Source organism: Tursiops truncatus, chromosome 10 (assembly GCF_011762595.2).
Source record: "Tursiops truncatus isolate mTurTru1 chromosome 10, mTurTru1.mat.Y, whole genome shotgun sequence".
NCBI lineage: Eukaryota > Metazoa > Chordata > Mammalia > Artiodactyla > Delphinidae > Tursiops > Tursiops truncatus.
Window position 1 is genome coordinate 66,742,124 of NC_047043.1, and position 21,264 is coordinate 66,763,387.

Consider the following 21,264-nt stretch of genomic DNA (forward strand, 5'->3'; position numbering starts at 1 on the left):
TGTCTGCCCTTTGGTAGATGAAGCTATCTGCATGTATGTTTTCAAATTAGAGTTTTCCATCTTTTCCAGATATGTGCCCAGGATTGGGATTGCTGGATCATATGGTAACTATTTTTAGTTTTCTAAGGAACTTCCATACTATTTTCCATAGTGGCTGCACCATTTTACATTTCCACCAACAGTGTAGAAGAGTTCCCTTTTCTTCACACCCTCTCCAGCATTTATTATTTGTAGACTTAAAAAAATTTTTTTTGTGGTTGGAGTATAGCTGATTTACAATGTTGTGTTAGTTTCTGCTGTACAGAAACTACCACTTATACATATATCCACTCTTTTTTAGATTCTTTTCCCATATAGGTCATTACAGAGTATTAAGAAGAGTTCTCTTTGGGCTTCCCTGGTGACACAGTGGTTGAGAGTCCGCCTGCCGATGCAGGGGACGCGGGTTCGTGCCGCTGGGCCTGCTCATCCGGAGCCTGTGCTCTGCAACGGGAGAGGCCACAACAGTGAGAGGCCCGCGAACTGCAAAAAAAAAAAAAGAAGAAGAGTTCTCTTTGCTATACAGTAGGTCCTCATTAGTTATCTATTTTATATATAGTAGTGTGTATATGTCAACCCCAATCTTCCAGTTTATCCGTCCCCCATCCCACTTTTCCCCCAGTAACCATAAGTTTGTTTTCTACATCTGTGGCTCTATTTCTGTTTTGTAAATAAGTTCATTTGTATCATTTTTTTAGATTCCCCCTATAAGTGATATCATATGATATTTGTCTTTCTCTGTCTGACTTACTTAACTATGACAATCACTAGGTTCACCCATGTTGCTGCAAATGGCATTATTTCGTTCTTTTTTATGGCTAAGTAATATTCCATTGTATACATGTAGCACTATTTGTAGACTTTTTTTTTTTTTTTTTTTTTCCGGTACACGGGCCTCTCACTGTCGTGGCCTCTCCCGTTGTGGAGCACAGGCTCCGGCCATGCAGGCTCAGCGGCCATGGCTCACGGGCCCAGCCACTCCGCGGCATGTGGGATCTTCCCGGACCAGGGCACGAACCTGTGTCCCCTGCATTGGCAGGCGGACTCTCAACCACTGCGCCACCAGGGAAGCCCTGTAGACTTTTTTTTTTTCCTGTAGACTTTTTGATGATGGCCATTCTGACCAGTGTGCGGTGGTAACTCATTGTAGTTTTGATTTTCATTTCTCTAATATAGTGATGTTTCACATCTTTTCATGTGCCTGTTGGCCATCTGTATGTCTTCCTCAGAGAAATTTCTATTTAGGTCTCCTGCTCATTTTTTTTAAAAAAAATTTATTTTATTATTATTTTTAAAATTTATTCATTTAATTTATTTATTTTAGGCTGCTTTGGGTTTTTATAGTGCACAGGCTTTCTCTAGCTGTGGCGAGTGGGGGCTACTCTTCACCGTGGTGCGCAGGCTTCTAATTGCGGTGGCTTCTCTTGTTGCGGAGTATGGCCTCTAGGCATGTGGGCTTCAGTAGTTGTGGCACGTGGGCTCAGTAGTTGTGGCTCGCAGGCTCAGTAGTTGTGGCGTGTGGGCTTAGTTGCTCCGTGGCATGTGGGATCTTCCCGGACCAGGGCTCAAACCCATGACCCCTGCATAGGCAGGCAGATTCTTAACTGCTGTGCCACCAGAGAAGCCCCCTCTGCCCATTTTTTTTTTAATATGAAATGAAATTTTATTTTCTCCCGATCTCTAGAGATAAAGTGGCACCACTTCAAGAGAGACACAATTCAATCCTTTAAAACTCCAGTCTTAATCTAGCATCACGCTGTAATAGAACAATTCTTCCTGGGGGTAAATGGAAGCATGCTTTAAGGTCCCAGCTTATAATTATTTTACCATTAGAAGCATAACCATATTTCGAAAACCTGGTGTTTACTGTTCTGATCTATTTGCTTCACTCCCAACCATCAGCGGGTTCCCACTTAGAGTGATGAGCCTGGAGGGAAATGAAGGCCTTTCTAAGAACTAATAAAAAACCATCTCTTCTGCAAGTGGTGTTTATATTATGTTTGCCATCGTTTGCTGGAAGACACTCTAGGAACTGCCCATTTTTTGATTTTTTTAAAATATTGAGTCGTAAAGGCTATTTGTATACTTTGGAAATTAAGCCCTTGTTGGTCGTGTCGTTTGCAAATTTTTTCTCCCAGTCTGTAGGTTGTCTTTTTGTTTTATTTATGGTTTCCTTTGCTGTGCAAAAGCTTATAAATTTGATTAGGTCCCATTTGTTTATTTTTTTAAAATGTTTATTTATTTATTTATTTGGCTGCGCCAGGTCTTAGTTGCGGCATGTGGGCTCTTAGTCGCAGTCTGCGATTTCCTGACCAGGGATCAAACCCAGGCCCCCTGCACTGGGAGCGTAGATTCTTAACCACTGGACCACCAGGGAAGTCCCCCCATTTGTTTATTTTTGCTTTTATTTCTTTTGCCCTGGGAGACTGATTTGAGAAAATATTGCTACTACTTATGTCAGAGAATGTTTTGCCTATGTTCTCTTCTAGGAGTTTCATGGTGTCATGTCTTATTTTTATGTCTTTAAGCCATTTTGAGTTTATTGTTGTGTTTGGTGTGAGGGAGTGTTCTAACTTCATTGATTTACATGCATCTAGTGCTTGCTTCTGGTGGAGGAAATCAAGGGGGGCTTCATGGAGGAAGCACTATCTAGGCAAAGGATGACACAGCCCAGAAGAAATGGAGAGGACTGAACAGAGCAAAACAGTCAGAACTGGGTGATGCATGTGGGGGGAGCGCAATGGCATGTGCTAGTGGGAACTTGTCAGCCCTTGGCTGTATACATATGTGATGTGTACTGTCATGCACCATGTGCCCCCAGGTGGACATATAAAGAAAGGGACACAGCCCAGCCTCTCCCAGCTAGAATTCTGGGGTAGAAATGCCTGGAAGGAATGGATGTCCTCAGTCCCTCCTCCACCAACCTAATTCTGGAACAGAGATATTGGGAAAATCTCACAGGACTTCCCACCTGTAGACCCCTTCTTTAAGGCACCAGCCAGCCGCCCCCCTTATACTTTGTAGCTGGCCCAGTCATCCTCCTGTTTTGTTCACAGAGGGCTTGACTCTTGGGGCTTTCCTTTTCTCCTTCCCTGATCCCGTCAGCATCCCATACCCCCGGGAACCCCTGGCCTCTGCAGTCCTTGTCCTCCTCCCCCCACCTCAGCCACCCATCTTCCAAGTCACCACCAATGAAGACGTGACCTTCATCATCTCCATTCAGAACGTTCCTCCTCTTATAGCACCTTGTGCTCAGCATCTCCCCTGCCACAATTCTTCCCTCCCTGCCTCAAGACCTCCTTTCTCCTTGCCCAGTTTGGGTCCAGTCCCAGAGCTATAACCAGGCCCTTGACACACTCCTGGAGACCCTAGCTGCTCACCCTGTGCAGCTCTAACCCACATCTTGCTTTAACCCTTCTCCAGCTTCACTAGGTTGTGCCCATCAGCATACAGGCCACTCCCTGACCCACCTTCTTAAATGAACTTCCTTGAACTCCACATCTCCCCTCTCCAGCTCAACTCTCTGTTCCCTGAGCCCTTGCAAAACTTCACCAGTATTGTCCACATTTGCCATCTCCCCTTTACCTTGCCTCACTCCTTTGGCCCTTTTTAGTTGAGCTCTCATTCCACCGTTCCAGTGAAACCCTTGTGTCCAGGTGGCCAAGGCCTTGGGGCCTCCAATTTCCCCAGCTTCAGGGCCATCAGCTGTCTTCAATGCCTCTTTCCTTCCCTCCTGGGTCCTTGGGCCCTTTGCTCACTCAGGTTCTCTCCTACCTCACCAGCCTCATCTCCTCTCCAGTCCCCATTCTAGCACTATGTTGGTTTCCTCACTGCACTCATCTCCCTCTTTGTCTTCCTGAGTTGACTATAAATTCCACAAAATTAGGGACTGGGCCTCGCTCTGAAGGGTCCCAGCATTCAGCCAGCACTGGACACATAGTAGGGGTGTGACTAAACCCTGGAATGGTACACTGGCTTGTGGTGCCACCCAATGTAGCCTTGCCTCCTCTCTTGAGACGTCATTCCTGGGTGTACATGTAGGTCCTTGAGTTTTCCAGCTCCCGAGGGCAGGACTGAGGGGACCCCTCTCCTCTCTCCGACCCCAGATCTCTCCAGGAACCAGGCAGCTCTGGCCTCCACTGAGGCATCTTCAGAATTCCAAGACTGTCTCCGGAATGCTGGGCCTCTCTGGGGAGCGCCCAGTCTGGGGCACAGGTGGGGAGCCTGTGGAGTGGCTGGGCGGAGTATGGACAGCTGCTGACCTTCTGGCTGGAGCCTAAGTGCTGTGGCAGCTGTCCCTCTTGCAAGCACCACTGCTGACACCTCCACTTCCTTGCAGCCCCCCATCTACCCAAAGCCAGTTTCACTGTTCTGGCTGTAGCTCTGGCCTGGGTGCCCCCAGTAAGCTGAGAGCCACAAGGCCCCATGCCTCTATTCCCTGCCAGGGAGGGAAAGTGGGTTGCTGGAGCCGTGAGGTTTGCAGGAACTGGAAATCATGCCCATCAGAATCTGTTCCATCAGACAGAGTCCTCGGCTGGGAGCCAGGTGGCTCTGCTCTCTCCCAGACTCACTGGATGAACTTGACAGGCCCCTGAGTCTCTCTGGGCCCCAGGGTCCTTACCTGTCAAATGGGCAAGGGGAGTAGACGATATGCCCCTCGGTCCCGGGGAGTCAACGTCGCTGGCAGGAAATCCAGGTGAGCGGGCAGATGGACTGGAGCTACAGGCCCGCAGAGCCCCCACAGAGCCCTGCTTCTCCCCAACCAGAAGCGAGAGGGAGCCATGGCAGCCGTGCCAAGTGGCATCCAGGGCCTAGCCTGGTGCTGAGTGATTGCCCTCTCCAAGTATAGGACCCCTCAGCTGCCAACTGGCTGACTAAAGCCATGGCCCCCAGGAGCCTGTGAAATGCAGATTCCTGGGCCACGACAGACTCCAGGTGTGGAATTGCTGGAGATGGGGCCTGGGTACCAGCAGTTATAGAAAGGAGCCGGGTGGGTATGGAGCGTGGTAGTCTCTGATCTAACCTAACCCCTCCTGCAGAAGGTGGTGTGCAAGGGTGGTTAGAGCACAGGTTCTGGGACAGGGACAGAAATGGTCAGGGCAGGAATCCACCCTAGTGAAGATTAGGGAATGAAAGCCAGACACCAGGCCTCCAGGGAGCAGGGCTTTATTTGAATTCCCTAGGACAGGGCTGGGGGAGGTAGTCAGGGAGGGCCCGTGGTCAAGGACACACCCAAGTTCACATCCTGGGGACCCTAGCCCCCTGCCCCTAACCCCAGGGCCCAGCTGGAGTTGGAAGTTGGCACAGGCAGCTCTGGGAGAAGGTCGGTGTCTACTCCACCCCCTTCATGAATTCCAGGAACTCTGTGAGAGAGGGGCAGGCATAGGTCAGAGGTCGGGGCTGGGCAGGGCATGGGCACTGGGGATTCAGCACACCCTTACTCACCGTCATAGTCAATGCGGCCATCGTTGTTCTTGTCACCATCCTTCATGAGCTCCTCAATGTCGTCCTCTGTGATGGTCTCACCCGTAGCCTGAAGCATGATCTTCAGCTCCTCCAGGTCGATGTAGCCGTCAGTGTTTCTGCCAGTTGGGTGAGGGGGGCCTCAGAGCCCATGGTAGGGGCAGGGGGAGGGGAAGAAGCAGCCCTGCTCAAGACCCCAGGAAGTAAGGAAGAGCCACTGGGAGATGGGGCATCCCATCCCGCATTGCACAGAACGGGAGACTGAGGCCTCGAGGTCACAAGACTGTCCCCCTCTGCCCAGTTCCACTAGGGTCAGGGGCAGAGGTCAAGGGTCACACACTCACTTGTCAAACATGCGGAAGAGGTCAGAAAGCTCCTCCTCAGACTTTCCTTTGCTGTCATCCTTCATGCACCGAACCATCATGACCAAGAACTCATCAAAGTCTACTGTGCCGCTGCCTGGGGGGGTGGGCAGCACAGCCGTTGGAGAGCAACAGTCAGAATGGCTGGCACTGCCCTTGACACTAGACCCCACTGTTCTCACTGCATCCTCATAGCAACTCTGTGAGACAAGTGTGGTCAGTGTGCCCATTTTATAGATGATATGGCCAAGGCTCAGAGAGGCTAAACAGCTCCTTTAAGGGCACAGAGTAATAAGTGGCAGAGCCAGGATGCAGGTCCCCAGAGAGTTGGGGGCACTATGAGTCCGGGGCAGGGCAGGGGGGCAAAGGGGCTCACCATCCTCATCCACCTCGTCAATCATCTCCTGTAACTCCTCAGGTGTGGGGTTCTGCCCCAGCATCCTCATCACTTTGCCCAGCTCCTTGGTGCTGATGCAGCCATCCTCAGCGCCCAGCACGAAGATGTCAAAGGCTGCCTTGAACTCTGTGTCCAATAGGAGGGGAGGGGAAACAGAGCAGCCAGGGCTCAGCAGCCAAGAACCTGGAAGGCCAGACCCCTAGGGCCACCTGCTAACCTGCCCACTTCCCTCTGAGACCTCTGAGGTCACAGGGAGAGGGACCCCAGCCTCTGGCCTCCAGCCTGGGGTCCTCATGCTCCCCCAGCCCGGCTCTGCTGTTCCCCCACATGCGTGTTGGGGTACTCACCATTTTTCTGCTCTTCTGTCAGCTGCTCTACCTAGAGAGGAAAAGAGGTCTCAGGACCCAGGCTCAGGCCTTAACTGCTGTCGAGGAAACCAACCCATTCCACAGGTGGGAAGACTGAAACCCGGAAGAAGCAGGCCATTCCCAGGTCACAGAGCAGAGGCCTCAGTTCTCCCTCCTAGCCCCCAGAATCCTGAGGTGACCCAGCTGGCCTCACTGAGACTGGGCTCAGGGCCAGGGTGACAGGTGGGCACCCCCTCCAGGACTAAGGTGACCCTGAGTAACAATAGTCAGTGACCACTCAACGCCCTTTCGCCCCCACCCCCCACCGAAACCCAAGCTGGGTGGCCTGAGAGACAGCTGTCCCTCAGGTTGGGACAATAAAACCAGTGTGGGGGTGGGCAAAGCCACCCACTGTAACCTGACCGGGGTGGCCACTGGGCTATTTTTAACAGGGGACAAAGTTAAACCTGGTGATTGTTCTGGGGACTCTGGCATGCAGGGGTAGGGCAGCGTTATCTGGCCCCCTGGCCTGCTGGTGCCTCAGGAGCCAAAATTAGTCCCTGGCTCTGCCAGGCCTTGTATGGGCACAGGGTGGAGGGCTGGTGTCCCCCTCCCAGCTCCACGGACTCCTGCAGGATAGGCAGGGGCACCCCCATAGCCAGCCATAGCCCTTCCCTGCCCAGGAATGGGGCCACATTTCCCAGGGCTGAGGGAGGGGTTCCCTTTTGGACAGCTGTCTGTGTCAGATGTCCTTGTCTCTGCGCTGGGGGTAGGTCAGCAACACGCCCCATCCCGAGATAGAATAGCATCTGAAGCCCCTCAGTGGCCCCAGCAGGGACTTGGGGTGACCTGACCACCCGCTAGCCCTTACCCCTGGCTAAGCCACTGAGCCCTGAGCCTGCCAGGCCAGATGGGGGCTGGGGCCCCAGTGCTCTGCTCCTTCTTCCCAGTCACTCCCTGCCTGCCTCAAACTTCAAAGCCCCTTCTTCAGCTCAGGATTCTGGCTCTGCAGCCCCCTTCTCACAACCCCTGTCCCACCCTCCACAGCATCTTCAGCCAGTCAAGGGACTGGAGGGGGTGGGGGATTGGGAGTGTGTGAGAAGCAGAATGTGAGGGACAGAGATGGGGGGCAGGGAAACAGCGACAGAGCCTCAGAGGAAGAGCCTGGGAGGAACAAAGAGACAGAAAGAGACTGGGAAAGTGACCAGAGACACAAACGCAGAGAGATGTGGCCAGGAGACAATGACACAGACTATAGATGTCTGGAGACAGGTCTAGACTTGTTGCAAAAGCTTCGACATCCTCTTCCACCACCCTGCACAGCTCCCACAGACCCTAAACTCACCCCTTCCACACCCGGGAACACCAGACCCACCATCCCCTTGAAGGTCTGGGCTGAAAGTATGTGGGTCCTCTCCTGGGTCCCCACCACCTCCTGGGGGTGACCTTGCACCCCATCCCGAGCTGAATGAGCCCCCAGTGGGCCAACCCACCCCAGCCCTGCCCAGACCCATCCCTCACCGCAGCCTTGTAGATGTCATCCATACTGGCGGCTCACAGGGCAGGCTGCTGGTGTTGCCAGCAGCCCTGGGCTTAAATAGCCCTGCCCCATCTCATTCCCCGCCCAGCCCACCCCTGCCTGCAGTATCCTCCACTCCCTCCCCCCGGCTCTGGTGATCTCACACTGGCCTGAGTCCTGTGTCCTCTGCCCAGGGCAAGGAGCCGATGAAGGGCTACAAGGACCAGTTCTCTTTTCTTCTGTCCCCCATTCCTCCAGGGGACTCTCTGGAAAGGTTTTAATGAGTGAAAACGTGAGCCCAGGACAGGACAGGAGCTCCAGTGTCGTGGGCCTCAGGCCAGGCCCCTATACACATTATCTCAACTCCTATCCAACCAGGGGGGTGGGTGACGCTCCTGGGGGGGTGGCGACTTGCTCAAGGTCTGTCTGACTTGGTAGCTCCTGCCTTAAGTTAAACCTCTCTGGAGTAGGGGCAGCAGTATACAAGAAGAGGCTGGGAGTGTAGGACCGGGCCAAGAGAAGCCTCGAATGCCAAGCTCAGAGTATGGTGCTGTGGAACTGGTGGAGAAGGAAGGCACTGACCTACCTCAGGAGAGTGTGGTCTGGAGCCCTTCTGCCAAGGGTGCCAGAGGAGCCATGCCCAAGACCTCTCATCTCCCCAGGGAGAAAAGTACTAGCTCTAGGCTTGACTGCACTCAATCAGTCATTCAACAAATATTGATACACCAACAGATGCCCCATCTGTGTAAGACTCTCCCCCTCCAGTTCCGTTACCACCTCTCTTTTCTAGACCTGGGTCTTCCCCTGAGTTAGGGCTGCTTCTCTGTGCTTCCCCTTTCCAGTACTGTAGTTCCTGGGTCCAGGACCAGGCTGTTGCCCCCTCATTTTGAGCTCTGGTAGGACACCATCTGGGGGTCTTGTGCCAGATGGCCAGCACATATCCCTTCCTTCCACCTAACCCTTCACCTCCTTCACACAGAGCCTACGCCAGTTCCCTGCCCTGCCTGACATGCATTGCATGGATTAACCCACTCAATTCTCTAGAAACCCATGTGACAGAGATCTCCGAGTCTCGGAGAGGTTAAGAAATAGCCCAGTTATTCTGTCCTGCTCGGGCTCCAGGCACAGATCAGATCTTCCTTCTCTCTCAACCCTCTCGTGCCCTCCAGGGAATAAGCCCAAGAGCCAGGTGAGATGTGGTTACTGTCTCTTATCTGGAGAGGGAAACTGAGGCCAGGCGTGGCAGTGACTTGCTTCGGGTAGCCCGGAAGGTGCGGGGCCATCGCACCTCCCTTCCTGGGCACCTAGCGGCAGTGCCCAGAGCAGTCCCTGCATAGGCCCTCAGTTTCTCCCACGCTGCAAAGAGCGCGGCAGGCGGCGCCACGCAGGTGCCGGTTACGCAAGAGGACAGTCCCCGGCGTCCTGCGCACGCGCGCCGCTGGCGGCTGCTGTCAATTACGCGCGAAGGGGGGAGTGGGGCGGGGGCGCGAGAAGGCGGCGGGGCCAAGATGGCTGCACGGCGCTCGGCGGGGGCGGGGGGCGGCGGGGGCCTGGGGGCGGTGGGACGCTGACCCCGCCCCCTGCTGCTGCCAGTCTGCACCGGGCGGCGGCGGCGACCGAGCCCGGAACATGGCGGCGGCGGCGGCGCGCAGCTTTGGTCCCGAGCGGGAGGCCGAGCCGGCCAAGGAGGCGCGCGTCGTGGGCTCTGAGCTCGTGGACACGTATACGGTGTGCTGGGGGCTTGGGCGCCCGAACTGGGGGTGGCGTCTGGAACCCGGAGCCTGAGTCGGGGGTGTTGGGGAGGGCGTCTGAGCCCCGCAACTGGGGAGCTGGGGGTAGGCGGGCTGTGAGTTTGAGGAGGGGGCCTGGGATGGCGGAATCTGGGGAAGGGGCCTGGGCCGCGCAGCTCCGGAAAGAGGGTCTTTGGGTGGGGCCCAGGGAGGGGGCTTGGGAAGGGTACGCGTTTAGAAAAGGAGGCTAGGGTTGAGGAGAATCAGGGGAAAAAGGGGGTCTGCGGAAGAGGGGAGTCAGGTTGAGGCGGAGGCCCCTCTAGATCCTCTAGGCCTGGAGGGGCGCCGGCCTGGGAGGACGTGACAGGGTGTCCCGGAGGAGGGGGATTAAGGAGTGGGGGATTTGATGGATGGAATCAGGGGAAAGGGTCAGGGCGCTGCAGGCTGTGAAGAAGTAGAGGGGGCGGGGCCTTGATTTGGGGGAGCCTAGGGGTTGCAGTTGAGATTTGCTCAAAAAGTAAAGGAGGGATCTGGGGCCTTCGCGCTGAGGCAGAGACAAGAATGGGGGAGGGGTGGGGCGCAGACACCGGGAACTGAGGGGGTGGCTCAGGGCTGAAAGGCCGAGACCCAGGAACCGTAGGGCTCTTCGTGGCTTTAGAGTGTGCGGGAGAGTTGGGGCAGCGTACCGCCCACGCACGCTTCAAGGCTGTTGGGGAGATGGAGGACAGAAAATGGGGGCAGTTGCGGACTGTGAAGGAGTTGGAGGCCCTCCGGGGTCTGGATGGGGTTGGGCACCAGGCCTGTGGGCCTCGGAGGCTGCCTAGCAGGGACTGGCCCCAAGGTGCGGGCATCCTGAGCACCTCCCAGCCTCCTGTCCTTTGTTCTCGGAGGGTGGGGGGGGGGGCTTTGGCCCTGCCTTCACCCCACCTCCTTGGCCCTCATCCTAACCCTCCTCCTGAGGGTCATTTTTCTGGCTCTTTCTCCTTTTCTGGGCGGGAAGAGGGGGAGGGAAGCTGCCCGGCTGTGGAGAGGGGCTGGGGGCGGATCCTGGAGCAACAGGCCGGCCCTGGAGAAATGGCTGCTCCTCCAGGGAGGCTTCAGCAGAGTTGATTATTTTCTCCTCCCCCTTCCCTGCGTCCTTCAGAGAGGGGCGGGACCTTAGGACCAGGGGGCCTCATCCAGGTGAGGGTTGAGGTCTCTGAGCTGTTGGCTGGTTGGCCGTCACGCGTGCACTGCATGTAGCTGGAGGGTTGCTCCAAAAAGCCTCCTCATTGCACAGGGCTGAGTCCCTCCTGTGAATGGGTGTGGGGGGAGGTGGTGATCCAGGCGGACTGGACGGTACCTTTTCGTGTCCTTTTGTCCGGGTATGCTGATTTGAGTATTATTAACACACCTACCTTTGGTTGAACGCTTGCTATATGTCAGGCCCTTTACAAAGCATTTTGCGTGCATTACCTTTGATTCTTAAACCTAGCAGATTTTAAGCTGGAGGAACTGAGGCTCAGACAACTTAAGGCTCCCAGTCACTTATATAAGTGACATAAATAACCCATAGCCAGGAAATGGCAGAACCAGATTTTGAACACAGGTCTTCCTTGACTCTACGGCCTGTTCCCTTCTGATAGGGCTTAATTGTCCATCACTGCTTCCCCCCCGCCACCCCCCCCATCAGCTTCTTAGTGCCTTGACTCCTGGCTCAGCAGCAGAAATCACAGCTCTGAAGCAGCTGAAAGCGTTGGAAAAGGACTTGATTCTAGGCTACAGTCAGGGCACCTGGGAAAGAATTACAGCAGAAAAGCTGGTCCTGCCAAACCTGACCCTGTTTTGCCTCTCTTAGAAGGAATGGCCTTCCTTTCCTGCAGCTCAGGTTGGATTGGGCTTTGACTTACATGAGGCTGGAGTTAAAAAACTAAAGAGATGGCTTGATATGATAGCCACCTTTTCTGTTTCTCACTGTTGGATAGAGCTCAGACTTATCCCATGTGCCTGCCAGATCCAGTGCTAGGGCCATGGAGGAGAGGGGGCCTTGCTGCTCGTAAGGGTCAGGTGCAGAAGCTGGTGGGGAAGAGCAGCTTAACTTTGGCTTGGGGGTTGGGGGGGGTCTGGGTGTGCTACAGCTATCGTTAAGGGTAGGGTGGCACTTTCCTTACTGCCGGCTGGGCAAGGGCTATCGGTTTTTCCTTTTAGGTTTACATCATCCAGGTCACTGATGGCGGCCATGAGTGGACAGTCAAGCACCGCTACAGCGATTTCCATGACCTACATGAAAAGGTAACCCTTGAGAGCTGGGGTCCTGTGTCTCAGGACTTGGGGGCTTTTAGGCCAAGCTCCCAGTGTGCCTGTTTTAGGGCAAAACAGGCTCTGTGCCAGTTACATTAATAAACTGGTTTGCTAATGTAACTGGCAAAAAAAACTGGTGGATTCTGGGAGTTCAACCCTTGCATAAGATAGTGTGCAAGGAGCATATTTGAACTTTAGTTTTAAGATTATCAGTTGTAGCTTGGATGTGAGATGCCGGGACAGTTTCCCGGGGAGAGAACAGGCTTGAACTTGTTCCATCTGACTATACCTATTCCAGAACCTATGCTTTAATATCTGACTGTGATTCCATTTCTTCCTTTGCGTTTGGAGAGAGCTGCCTTTCTCTGGGTCATTTGCAGCACAAGTATTTTGTTCTGGTTTGGAGAAGATGGTGGTTTTAGGGACCTTGAGGTATTATTTTCCTAAATGTCTCCAAAGCCTCCAGATGGAACTTCTCATCTGAAATTATATTGGTATTTCTAGTGCTAATTAAACTTGAGGCCAAATCCCAGGTGCAGCAGTTTGATCATTAATTCTGGTACTACTGCCAGGAGGGGCTGTGGAAGTCATAATAAGCACCTGCCCTCAGGCTGGTTGCCTTGGCCTTGCACACTTACAGAACCTCTTGGTTTGTGGTTGACATTATGTTTGCTTACAGCTCGTCGCAGAGAGGAAGATCGATAAAAGTTTGCTTCCGCCCAAAAAGATAATTGGGAAAAACTCCAGGAGCTTGGTGGAAAAGAGGGAGAAGGATCTGGAGGTCTACCTCCAGACACTTCTGGCCACCTTCCCTGACGTGGCCCCCGGAGTGCTGGCCCACTTCTTGCATTTTCACTTCTACGTAAGTTCCTCTTGGGTTTTCTCCTTTGCCTACAAGCCCACAGCCACCAAAACTCCAGGCAGCAAACCCTTGTAGACCTCAGCTTTGAGGAGAGGTGGGCTGGAGCTGGAGCCTGAGGTTAGAAGATGGAGGAGCGTCCTGGTGGGGTTGGGGTACGGACAGAAGCATGTGCATCAAGAGATTTGCCTTAAATTAGACTATTGGCTGTGGCCACGGAGCGGTTTTTCTCCACCACAAGGCGTTCTGTTTAGCATAAATGGCCTTTGGGATTTTGAGCTACATTCCGTCCAAATGGATGGGGTTAGATTAGAAACAGCTGACACTCGGCATCGACTGTTGTTGAGTTGTTGGTTCCCAGCTCAAAACTAATTAAGGGATCAGTCTGTGTTGGCAGAATATTGCCATCTTAGGGCATCGTCAGAGTCCAGGATGCCGAGTGAGAGTAGGTGGCTTCCTCCAGTGGGACTGTATGTCTCAGAGCAGCTCTGTACCCCCTTCTGGATGGAGGAACAACTGTCATGGGCTGCTGGTGACAGGATGAGTTGTCAGAATTCAAGGAGGGAAGTTTGGTGCAGTATGAAACCAAAATGTTAAAAAGCTAGCAACTTCATTTCTGAAAATTTATTCTAAGGGAAAATACTGGGCTATTGAGAAAAGGATATGGGTACAAAGATAGTCATTCCAGGATTATAACGAAATATTGAAGACAGTCAAAAGCCCAACAGAAGGCTACATAAAAAAAAAAAAATTAAAGAGTGCAACCATGTAATTGGATATTATGCTGCTAGAAAAATGATGGTGTAGCTGTGGATTTGTAGGAAAACAAATATATTACTGTATGAAAAGAGGCCAGAAAACGGTATTAGGGTATGGTCCCATTTTCATTAAAAAAAAAAGCTTGTATGAATATGTCTAGGAAAATTCTAGAAGGTTATACATCAAAATGCTAGGAGTCTTTGGGTGATAGATTTTTGGATAATTTACATTTAATTGTTTTCTCTGTGTGATGAAGATAGGGGGAAAAAACTCCCTTTTCCTTTTCAGGCTTGCCTTTTAGGAAGGGACCTGTGGGTTGTGGTCTTAAAGGCCCAAACTTATTTAAACAATAACTGTCTTGAGCTATTTTCAGAGTAAGACAGCTGAACCTTTCTTGAAGTGTTAGAGCCTGGGAATTTGGTGATAGCACTAGCAATGGGCCTCTCGGCTTGGAGGGGCCATGTGGAAAAAAGGGTGGCATTTATAGATGGAAGATATATATGTATATATATCTTTGGATTTTGTTTGGCATATACCAGTAATGTATGTGGTTAGCAGTAGTTTCCTGTTATAGCCTTTTTTTTTTTTTTTTTTGCATTTTCTTTCCTTATGTGAAAAGAAATGTCCATTCCTTATGTGAGTCTTTCAGATAAACTTAACTGGTTAGTATTTTAAGAAATGCTGTAATTTAAGAAAGCTTTGTTTGGCTATTTAGGTTTAAAACTTGATAAGCAGCCCTTTGAAAATATAATTCATTGCTTAAGACGTGGGCCTTTGAGGAGGTCTCCTGGATACCTCTGAGCATGGAAAGGCCTGGACTGCTCTTTTGAGATAGGTTTGCCTGAGATAGGCCTGGGACCTTGCCCCACATCTGTGGTTCTGGTTTGAGGCATGCTCTACTGCTTGGAGCAGTTCGAATGTATTTGAAATAACAGTTATCAAAAGGGCCACTTGGTTATATAAATCCAAGGTTTTAAAAAGTGATTGGTCCATCATTAAACTGAATCAAGGTTTCTCAGCTGTGGCACTGTTGACATTTTGGGCTGGACGATTGTTGTGGCAGCTCCTCTGTGCATTGTTGAGCAGCATCTCTGGTCTCTGCCCACTAGATGCCAGTAGCGTCCCCTCCCCCCACCCACCAAGTTGTAACAACCAAAAATGTCTCCACTGGTTGCCAAGTACTGCCTGAGGGGCAAATTGCACCTGATTGAGAATCACTAGATTAGATCTTCAAATGACTTTGAACAAACAGGGTCCAAAAGATTTGTCAGCCTTTTTTATAGGCTGGAAGCCCTTAGGGAGTGTTTCTGATAACCTTTGCCCCATCAATGTTCTCTCTGAAATTGTTCCCAATGTGCTCCACCTCTTGTGGGGCTGACAGTGGACAGGGTGGACCCAGGGAACCCTGTTTGGCTGAGGTGTGGATTTAAAAATTTGAGATATAATTCACATACCATAAAATTCACTCTTTTAAAGTGTTCAAGTCCCTGGTTCTTAGTATATTAACAGAGTTGTGCATCTGTCACTACTATCTAATTGCAGAACATTCATCACCCCAAAAAGAAACCATGTACCCATCAGCAATCACTAATGTACTTTCGTAATGTATGGATTTGCATATTCTGGACGTTTCATATAAATGGAATCATACAATATGTGACTTTGTGACTGGCTTCTTTCACTTAGCATAGTGTTCTCAAGGTCCATTCATATTGTAGCATAAATCAGTACATCAGTCCTTTTATGGCTGAGTAATATTCTATTGCTTGGAGACACCACAGTTTGTCCATTTATCAGTTAATGGACATTTAGCTGGTTTCCACTTTTTAGCTTTTGTGAGTAAGGCTGCTATGAGCATTCATATATGCTTCTGTATAGACCTATATTTTTATTTTTCTCAGGTATATACTAGGAGTAGAATTGTTGGATTCTATGGTAACTTTAACTGTTTGAGGAACTGCCAAATTTTCTTCCGTAGTGGCTGCACCATTTTACATTTCCACCAGCAATGTGTAGGTTCTTATGTCCCCACACCCCTGCCAACACTTGTTACTTGTCCACTTTTTTGGTAGCCATCCTCATGGGTTTAAAGTGGTATCTCATGGTGGTTTTGATTTGCATTTGGCTAATAACTAATAATATTGAGCTTCTTTTCATATGCTTATTGGTTATTTGCATATCTCCTTTGGAGAAATGTACTTAAATTCTTTGCACTTCAAAAAATTAGGTTATTTTTGTTGAGTTGTAGGAGTTCTTTACATATTCTGGATGGATATTAGACCCTTATCAGAAATATAATATGCAAATATTTCCTCTCATTGTGTGGTTTGTCTTCATTTTCCTGATAGTATTCTTTGAAACACAAAAGTTTTAGATTTTGATGAAGTTTATCCATTTTTCCCCTCTGGTCGCTTGTGGTTTTGGTATCATATCTAAGAAACCATTGCCTAATCCAAGGTCACAAAGAGTTACAACTGTGTTTTTCTTCTAAGAGTTTTATAGTTTCAGCTCTTGTATTTAGGTCTTTTAACCATTTTGAGTGAATTTTTGTACATGCTGTGAGGTTGGGGTGTGGTGTGAGGTTGGTAGTGCGAATTTTAATGTCAAGGAAGGAAAGCACCACTTCTCTCCCCAGCCAACTGAGATGGGGTGTCCAGAGGCCAGTGCAGCCCTGTGTTGCAGTGAGAGGGCACACCTCAGCCCTGGCCTACTGCTGGGCTCTCTCCCTCCAGATAACTCTGCCCTAGTGTTCCTGCACCCTCAGGGACAGACCTCATCCCAGAGCCCTTAGAGCAGAGGGCTTCAAATTCAGTAAAGTGGAATCCCACGGAGAATTTCAGCACACACCTCTTTGGGGCAGGATGTCTGACAGGCAGGCAGAGTTGAGTTTGTCTCCCAGCCCTGCTGCTTCCTGACAGTTTATTCCAAGGCAGTCATTTTAACCCCTGTGTCCCAGTTCCTCTTGTGATCTGGAGAGTGATGATCCCGGGCTCTTGAGGATTGCAGGAGAACATGAGGTGAAGGTGAATGACCGAGAAGAGCGATGGGCCCGTGGCAGGGGCTCACCGGGTCCCAGCCAGTGCCAGCTCTCCTAGTTAGGAAAGGCACTCACTGCTTGTCAACGGTGGTATTTATATCATTTTCTTACTTTAAAACCCGTTGGCTAGGGCTTCCCTGGTGGCGCGGTGGTTGGGAATCCGCCTGCCGATGCAGGGGACACGGGTTCGTGCCCCGGTCCGGGAAGATCCCACATGCCGCGGAACGGCTGCACCCGTGGGCCATGGCCGCCGAGCCTGCGCATCCGGAGCCTGCGCTCCGCAACGGGAGAGGCCACAACAGTGAGAGGCCTGCATACGGCAAAAAAATAAATACATAAATAAAACCAGTTGGCTAGAACAAAGCCACTTTTTGAAATTTGAAATCAGGAGATAGGATAAAACTGTTACCAACCTAAAGGCAGCCTTTGGTGATTTGTTTTACTTGCAAAATACAGAGGCTGTAAGTGATAACAGATATTTTTGCAACTTAGTTACAGTCTTGGAACTCTCCTCAGCCAAAGCTTAGGCTTGCATCTATCCATCAGGAATTTTTACGCACCTAGTATACCTGACTTTTGCTAGCATGCCTCACAGGAGTGAAATAAATTATAAAAGGACTCCCAGCCCTTAGTGTGTGTGTGTAAACCACACAGTGATGTGTAATTGAGTCCCCTGTTAATGTCCCACTGACACGCACTCTGTGCTCCAGCCTGTGTCAGGTAGGAGTGTCGGGCTGGACTGGGGTTATTCATTGAGTAGGGTCTGCGCTTCGGGGGGCAGTGGATCATGGGGTTCTGCATGCACAGACATGCTCAGTCAGAGCGGTAGTCGCCGAGCAGCAGCCTGATAGTCCATGGTGCGTTTGTGTGCAGCTCACACTGTTGCCCAAGGTTGCAAACCAGCATGTGACCTGGCAGGTGGCTGATTGATTGGTCTGTAACACGTTTGGAGGTGGGTATTATAGTTTTTAAACATAGCTAATTTTTTTTAATTGAAAAAAAAATTGAACTATAAAGAATGTCTTTTTTTTAAAAATGCATTTCAGTTCAGACATTTGTGGGACACTGAAGCACTTCAAGTCCCTTCAGCAGGATTGGGTGGTGTGTGGGTGGGGTTACCTGTTCCCACAGGTGACCTCTGAGCAGAATCTACAGGAGCTTAGACTGGGGCCCACTGTCCCCCCCCCCCATTTCCTCCTGGCAAGGGGCTGCTCACCTTTGCACACAAGGCCACAGTTCAGCCAGAGCACCCTGAGGAGGCAGAGAACGTGCTTCTCTGAAGAGACCTGTGCTCTAGATTTGTGGGCTGAGGCATTTCTTTGTTCCTTTTTGATTAAGGGTCTCCCAAGGTGAAGAAGCTCAGCCTGGGAAACTAAGTAGGTAGTGTTGCCACAGGGCACAGTTCCTCTGGCCCAAGAGCAGGGAAAGAAATTGTTACATAGTCTGCTTTTTAGATTGTAAGTGGAAACATGCTCTTTGCTTAGCATGAGCCCTTGGCTCTCACTGTCTCTGGGCTTTCTGTGTCTTCTGGAAATCCCAGCAGGGCTGGTGTTGACGGCAGCTGCCTGGAGAAGTGTAACTTTGAGGGTGAGGGTTGTTGGGCACTAAGGGTGGACAGGGAACACTTTTCCCCACGGGAGACCTTCTAGGAGCCCAGTGTCAGTAAGGGGCTGGAGAGGCTGGGCAGCTGCTCTTGGGGGTTGGAGGTGGGTGCAGATCAGGCCTCTGGGAGCCGCTCAGGAATCTGTATCTTTTTTATTTTTGCGGTACGTGGGCCTCTCACTGTTGTGGCCTCTCCCGTTGCGGGAGCACAGGCTCCGGACGCGCAGGCTCAGTGGCCATGGCTCATGGGCCCAGCCGCTCCGCGGCATGTGGGATCTTCCAGGGCCGGGGCACGAACCCGTGTCCCCTGCATCGGCAGGCGGACTCTCAACCACTGCGCCACCAGGGAAGCCCAGGAATCTGTATCTTTTAAGGCTGTCCAGGCGTTCTGACTACCGGCAGGATGGGGAGGTGCTGATCTGAAGACAGGGCTTGGTTCTCAAAGGTGGAGGTAGAGAAATGAGCCTTTAGGTCGTTCCTAGGTCTTACTGATTTTCGGTTCTTCACAGCAGCCAAGGAAAAGGTAACTGAGTTGTTGCGAGAGAGTGAAGTTGAACTTTGGAGTGAACTGATGCCTTCTCCTCTCACTGGCTGGAGCCTCTCCTGCTCAGAGCCTGCTCTGCCCCTCTGGTGGCCATTTTACATTTGACCCTGCGTCTTGCCAGACTCTGAGCTCCTTAACGCTGGAGCTGTGTTTGCTCATTTTTCTCCCTTTGGCTTTTTGTTCATGTGTGAGAATAAGGGGAAGTTATTCTCATATTATATATAAATTGAATTTTAAGCAGATGAAATAAACACATTTTATTTTTAACAAATACCTTAAAATACTAAAAGGAGAAATTAGGGGAATGTTTATAATCTTGAGGTGGGGGAAGAGGTTCCAGAAATGACAAAGAAAAAGAATCACAGGTTTAAAAACATGAACTTGACAAACCTCTCTCTGTCAGGAGAAACAGGGTGAGTGTAGGTAAAAGGCATACACAGACAGGAAGAAGATATTTGTAGCACATAAACAACATGTAAAGTATCCTCTATGTATAAAAGGCAAGGAAGAGACGAGCAACCAAGAGAAAAACAGGAAAAGGACATCATGTCTCCTGCAACCTGGTACCTTTTGAGTCCGGTAAACATGTGAATTGCTTGTCCTGGTGGCAGAGGTGTTCCTGTGAGTTACAAAGGCGATTGTGCAGCCTCCATCTGGACCTGTTTATGAAAGTCCGTTTCGCTGCCATCTGTCAGTTACAGTTCTTACCTGCAGGATGTGGGGCTGCGGGCCCCAGGGCCCTGCCAACCCCACGGCTACACCACTGAAATGCTGAGGCAATTGGTTGTGAACAGAGAGGATTCAAGACCAAGTGCTTGGGAGTGGGGCTTTGCTAGTTTCTAGCCATGTAAAATGGAGAACTACAGCACCTGTCCATCTCAGTTTGCTTACCTGGGAAACAGGATTCAAAATAAGGGCCTCCTGGCCTAGGGCATTGGGAGGACTGAGCAAACCTCTGGGTGGGGAGTGCTCAGGCCATCGCCTGGTGTGAATTAGGACCCCAGCATGTTAGCCGTTTACTATGACTGAAGGCTGGTCCTTGTCGTGCCTCCTTTATCCCATCACTCTAAAAGGAAATCCTTTCATGCCTCTTTCTCATGACCCTGGGCTGAGTGGTGCTGTTGCAGGGCTTGAAGGGATGGGCACAGGAAGAGAGCGGGCGCTTGCTCTTTCCTAAGATACGTGTGGGGCATGAATGTCAGTAGAAATGGTCCCTCTCAGGCAGGGTTAGCTCTGGGAGGCCCTTTTTCCCAGCAGGGTGATGGGAGCCTCTTTTCGAGAAGAAACAGGACTGTCTCTCTACCATGCGTCTCCTAGGAATCCCCCAGGGCCAGTCTGGGGAGCTGCTGGCTTCCCAGCCAGCTCTTGACATGGCCAAGCTTTGCAGCCTCCCGGGCCTGGTGTTCTCAGCCAGTGCCTGAGTGGCCTTGGAGTTGCAGTGTTAGTCTATTCGGTTCTCCTTTGGAGGAGACATTTCAAATGTCCCTTTAGCTGGAAATATTGTTTACCTTTCTGAGCTCTTTGATTCATTTTAGTTTGTTCTCTCCATTTTGTTTTACTTTCTGGAAAGCTGGCATTGCAACAGCAGAGGGGGTCGATAGCAGGGAATGTGCAAGTCCCAGTGACTGGGAGCAGGTGCATTTCCTGACTGTGGGTTTTGTTTTCTCTGCAGGAGATTAATGGCATCACTGCAGCACTGGCTGAGGAGCTCTTTGAAAAAGGTACATGGCCAGGGGTCCTTGAAATACTGGGTGCAACTTGCCCAGCCCTGTTAGGCAGCCAGGGGCCCTGGGTGGCACAGAACTCCATCAGTTGCTCTGTGCCAAGTGAGTCCTAACCAGGGCCCACCTCCCTGGGGTTGCCCAAATCCCTGGACCTCGTCCACAGCCAGGCCTGCCCACCTACCTGTTCTGCAGGTCTGAGGAGCTGTATTCTTCACCTTAGGACCCCCGGGTCCCTGTGTCGGGGGCCAATCCCAGGCTCAGGATCTATTCCAGGGCCTTATGGTGGAGTTCTGGAAGGTGGGTGGCATGCTGCCCTTTGCACCGGGTCTGTCCTTACCTAAAAAGATTCCGATGGCAAACAGAAGCTAACTTAGGGTCGCGGCCCTGCCAGAGAGCACAGTAATGGTAGCTAAGATGTAAAGAGTGCTTGTGGTCTAGCCTTGTGTTTGTATCTTACTGCCTCCCCCCAGGAGGGCCAGAGAAGGGCATTGAGGATAAGAGGCCCAGTTACCTGCCTGAAGGCAGGTAACGTGGTTGGAAGGTACATGGTTGGAAGGAGCAAAACGAGGACCAAATGCCAGTCTGTCTGGCTTGGCTCAGAA

At 51.1% G+C, this 21,264-nt stretch overlaps 2 protein-coding genes across 7 annotated transcripts in view; one reads left to right on the forward strand and one right to left on the reverse strand.

Moving 5' to 3' along the window:
* Window positions 1–5,162: 5,162 nt before the first annotated feature.
* TNNC1 (troponin C1, slow skeletal and cardiac type) lies at window positions 5,163–8,211 on the reverse strand. The gene is made up of 6 exons (XM_019947436.3): window positions 8,130–8,211; window positions 6,609–6,639; window positions 6,241–6,387; window positions 5,847–5,961; window positions 5,485–5,621; window positions 5,163–5,402 (listed from the first exon to the last, which is right to left on the reverse strand). The coding sequence occupies exons 1-6, from the start codon at window positions 8,151–8,153 to the stop codon at window positions 5,371–5,373; spliced, it is 486 nt and encodes a 161-aa protein (XP_019802995.2). The 5' UTR covers window positions 8,154–8,211; the 3' UTR covers window positions 5,163–5,370.
* Window positions 8,212–9,440: 1,229 nt separating this feature from the next.
* The window catches only part of NISCH (nischarin), a 42,835-nt gene continuing 31,011 nt past the window's right edge, over window positions 9,441–21,264 (forward strand). For 3 of the 6 annotated variants that reach the window (XM_033865115.2, XM_033865116.2, XM_033865117.2), the window contains exons 1-4: window positions 9,641–9,855; window positions 12,045–12,128; window positions 12,817–12,999; window positions 20,611–20,659. In XM_033865115.2, the coding sequence (XP_033721006.1) occupies window positions 9,757–9,855; window positions 12,045–12,128; window positions 12,817–12,999; window positions 20,611–20,659 (415 nt within the window). In that variant the 5' untranslated portion in view covers window positions 9,641–9,756. Of the gene's footprint in view, window positions 9,856–12,044; window positions 12,129–12,816; window positions 13,000–20,610; window positions 20,660–21,264 lie in introns of all 6 variants that reach the window. The other 3 variants (XM_033865114.2, XR_004528569.2, XM_033865118.2) reach the window with 3 other exon arrangements.

What these genes read in the sequence shown, in the direction of transcription:
- TNNC1 (XM_019947436.3), bottom strand. Translation starts at nt 8,153, where the DNA reads ATGGATGACATCTACAAGGCTGCG. An exon ending in GACAGAAGAGCAGAAAAATG is followed by an intron (nt 6,388 to 6,608) that starts GTGAGTACCCCA and finishes TATTGGACACAG; the next exon opens with AGTTCAAGGCAGCCTTTGAC. An exon ending in TGGCCGCATTGACTATGACG is followed by an intron (nt 5,403 to 5,484) that starts GTGAGTAAGGGT and finishes CCTCTCTCACAG; the next exon opens with AGTTCCTGGAATTCATGAAG.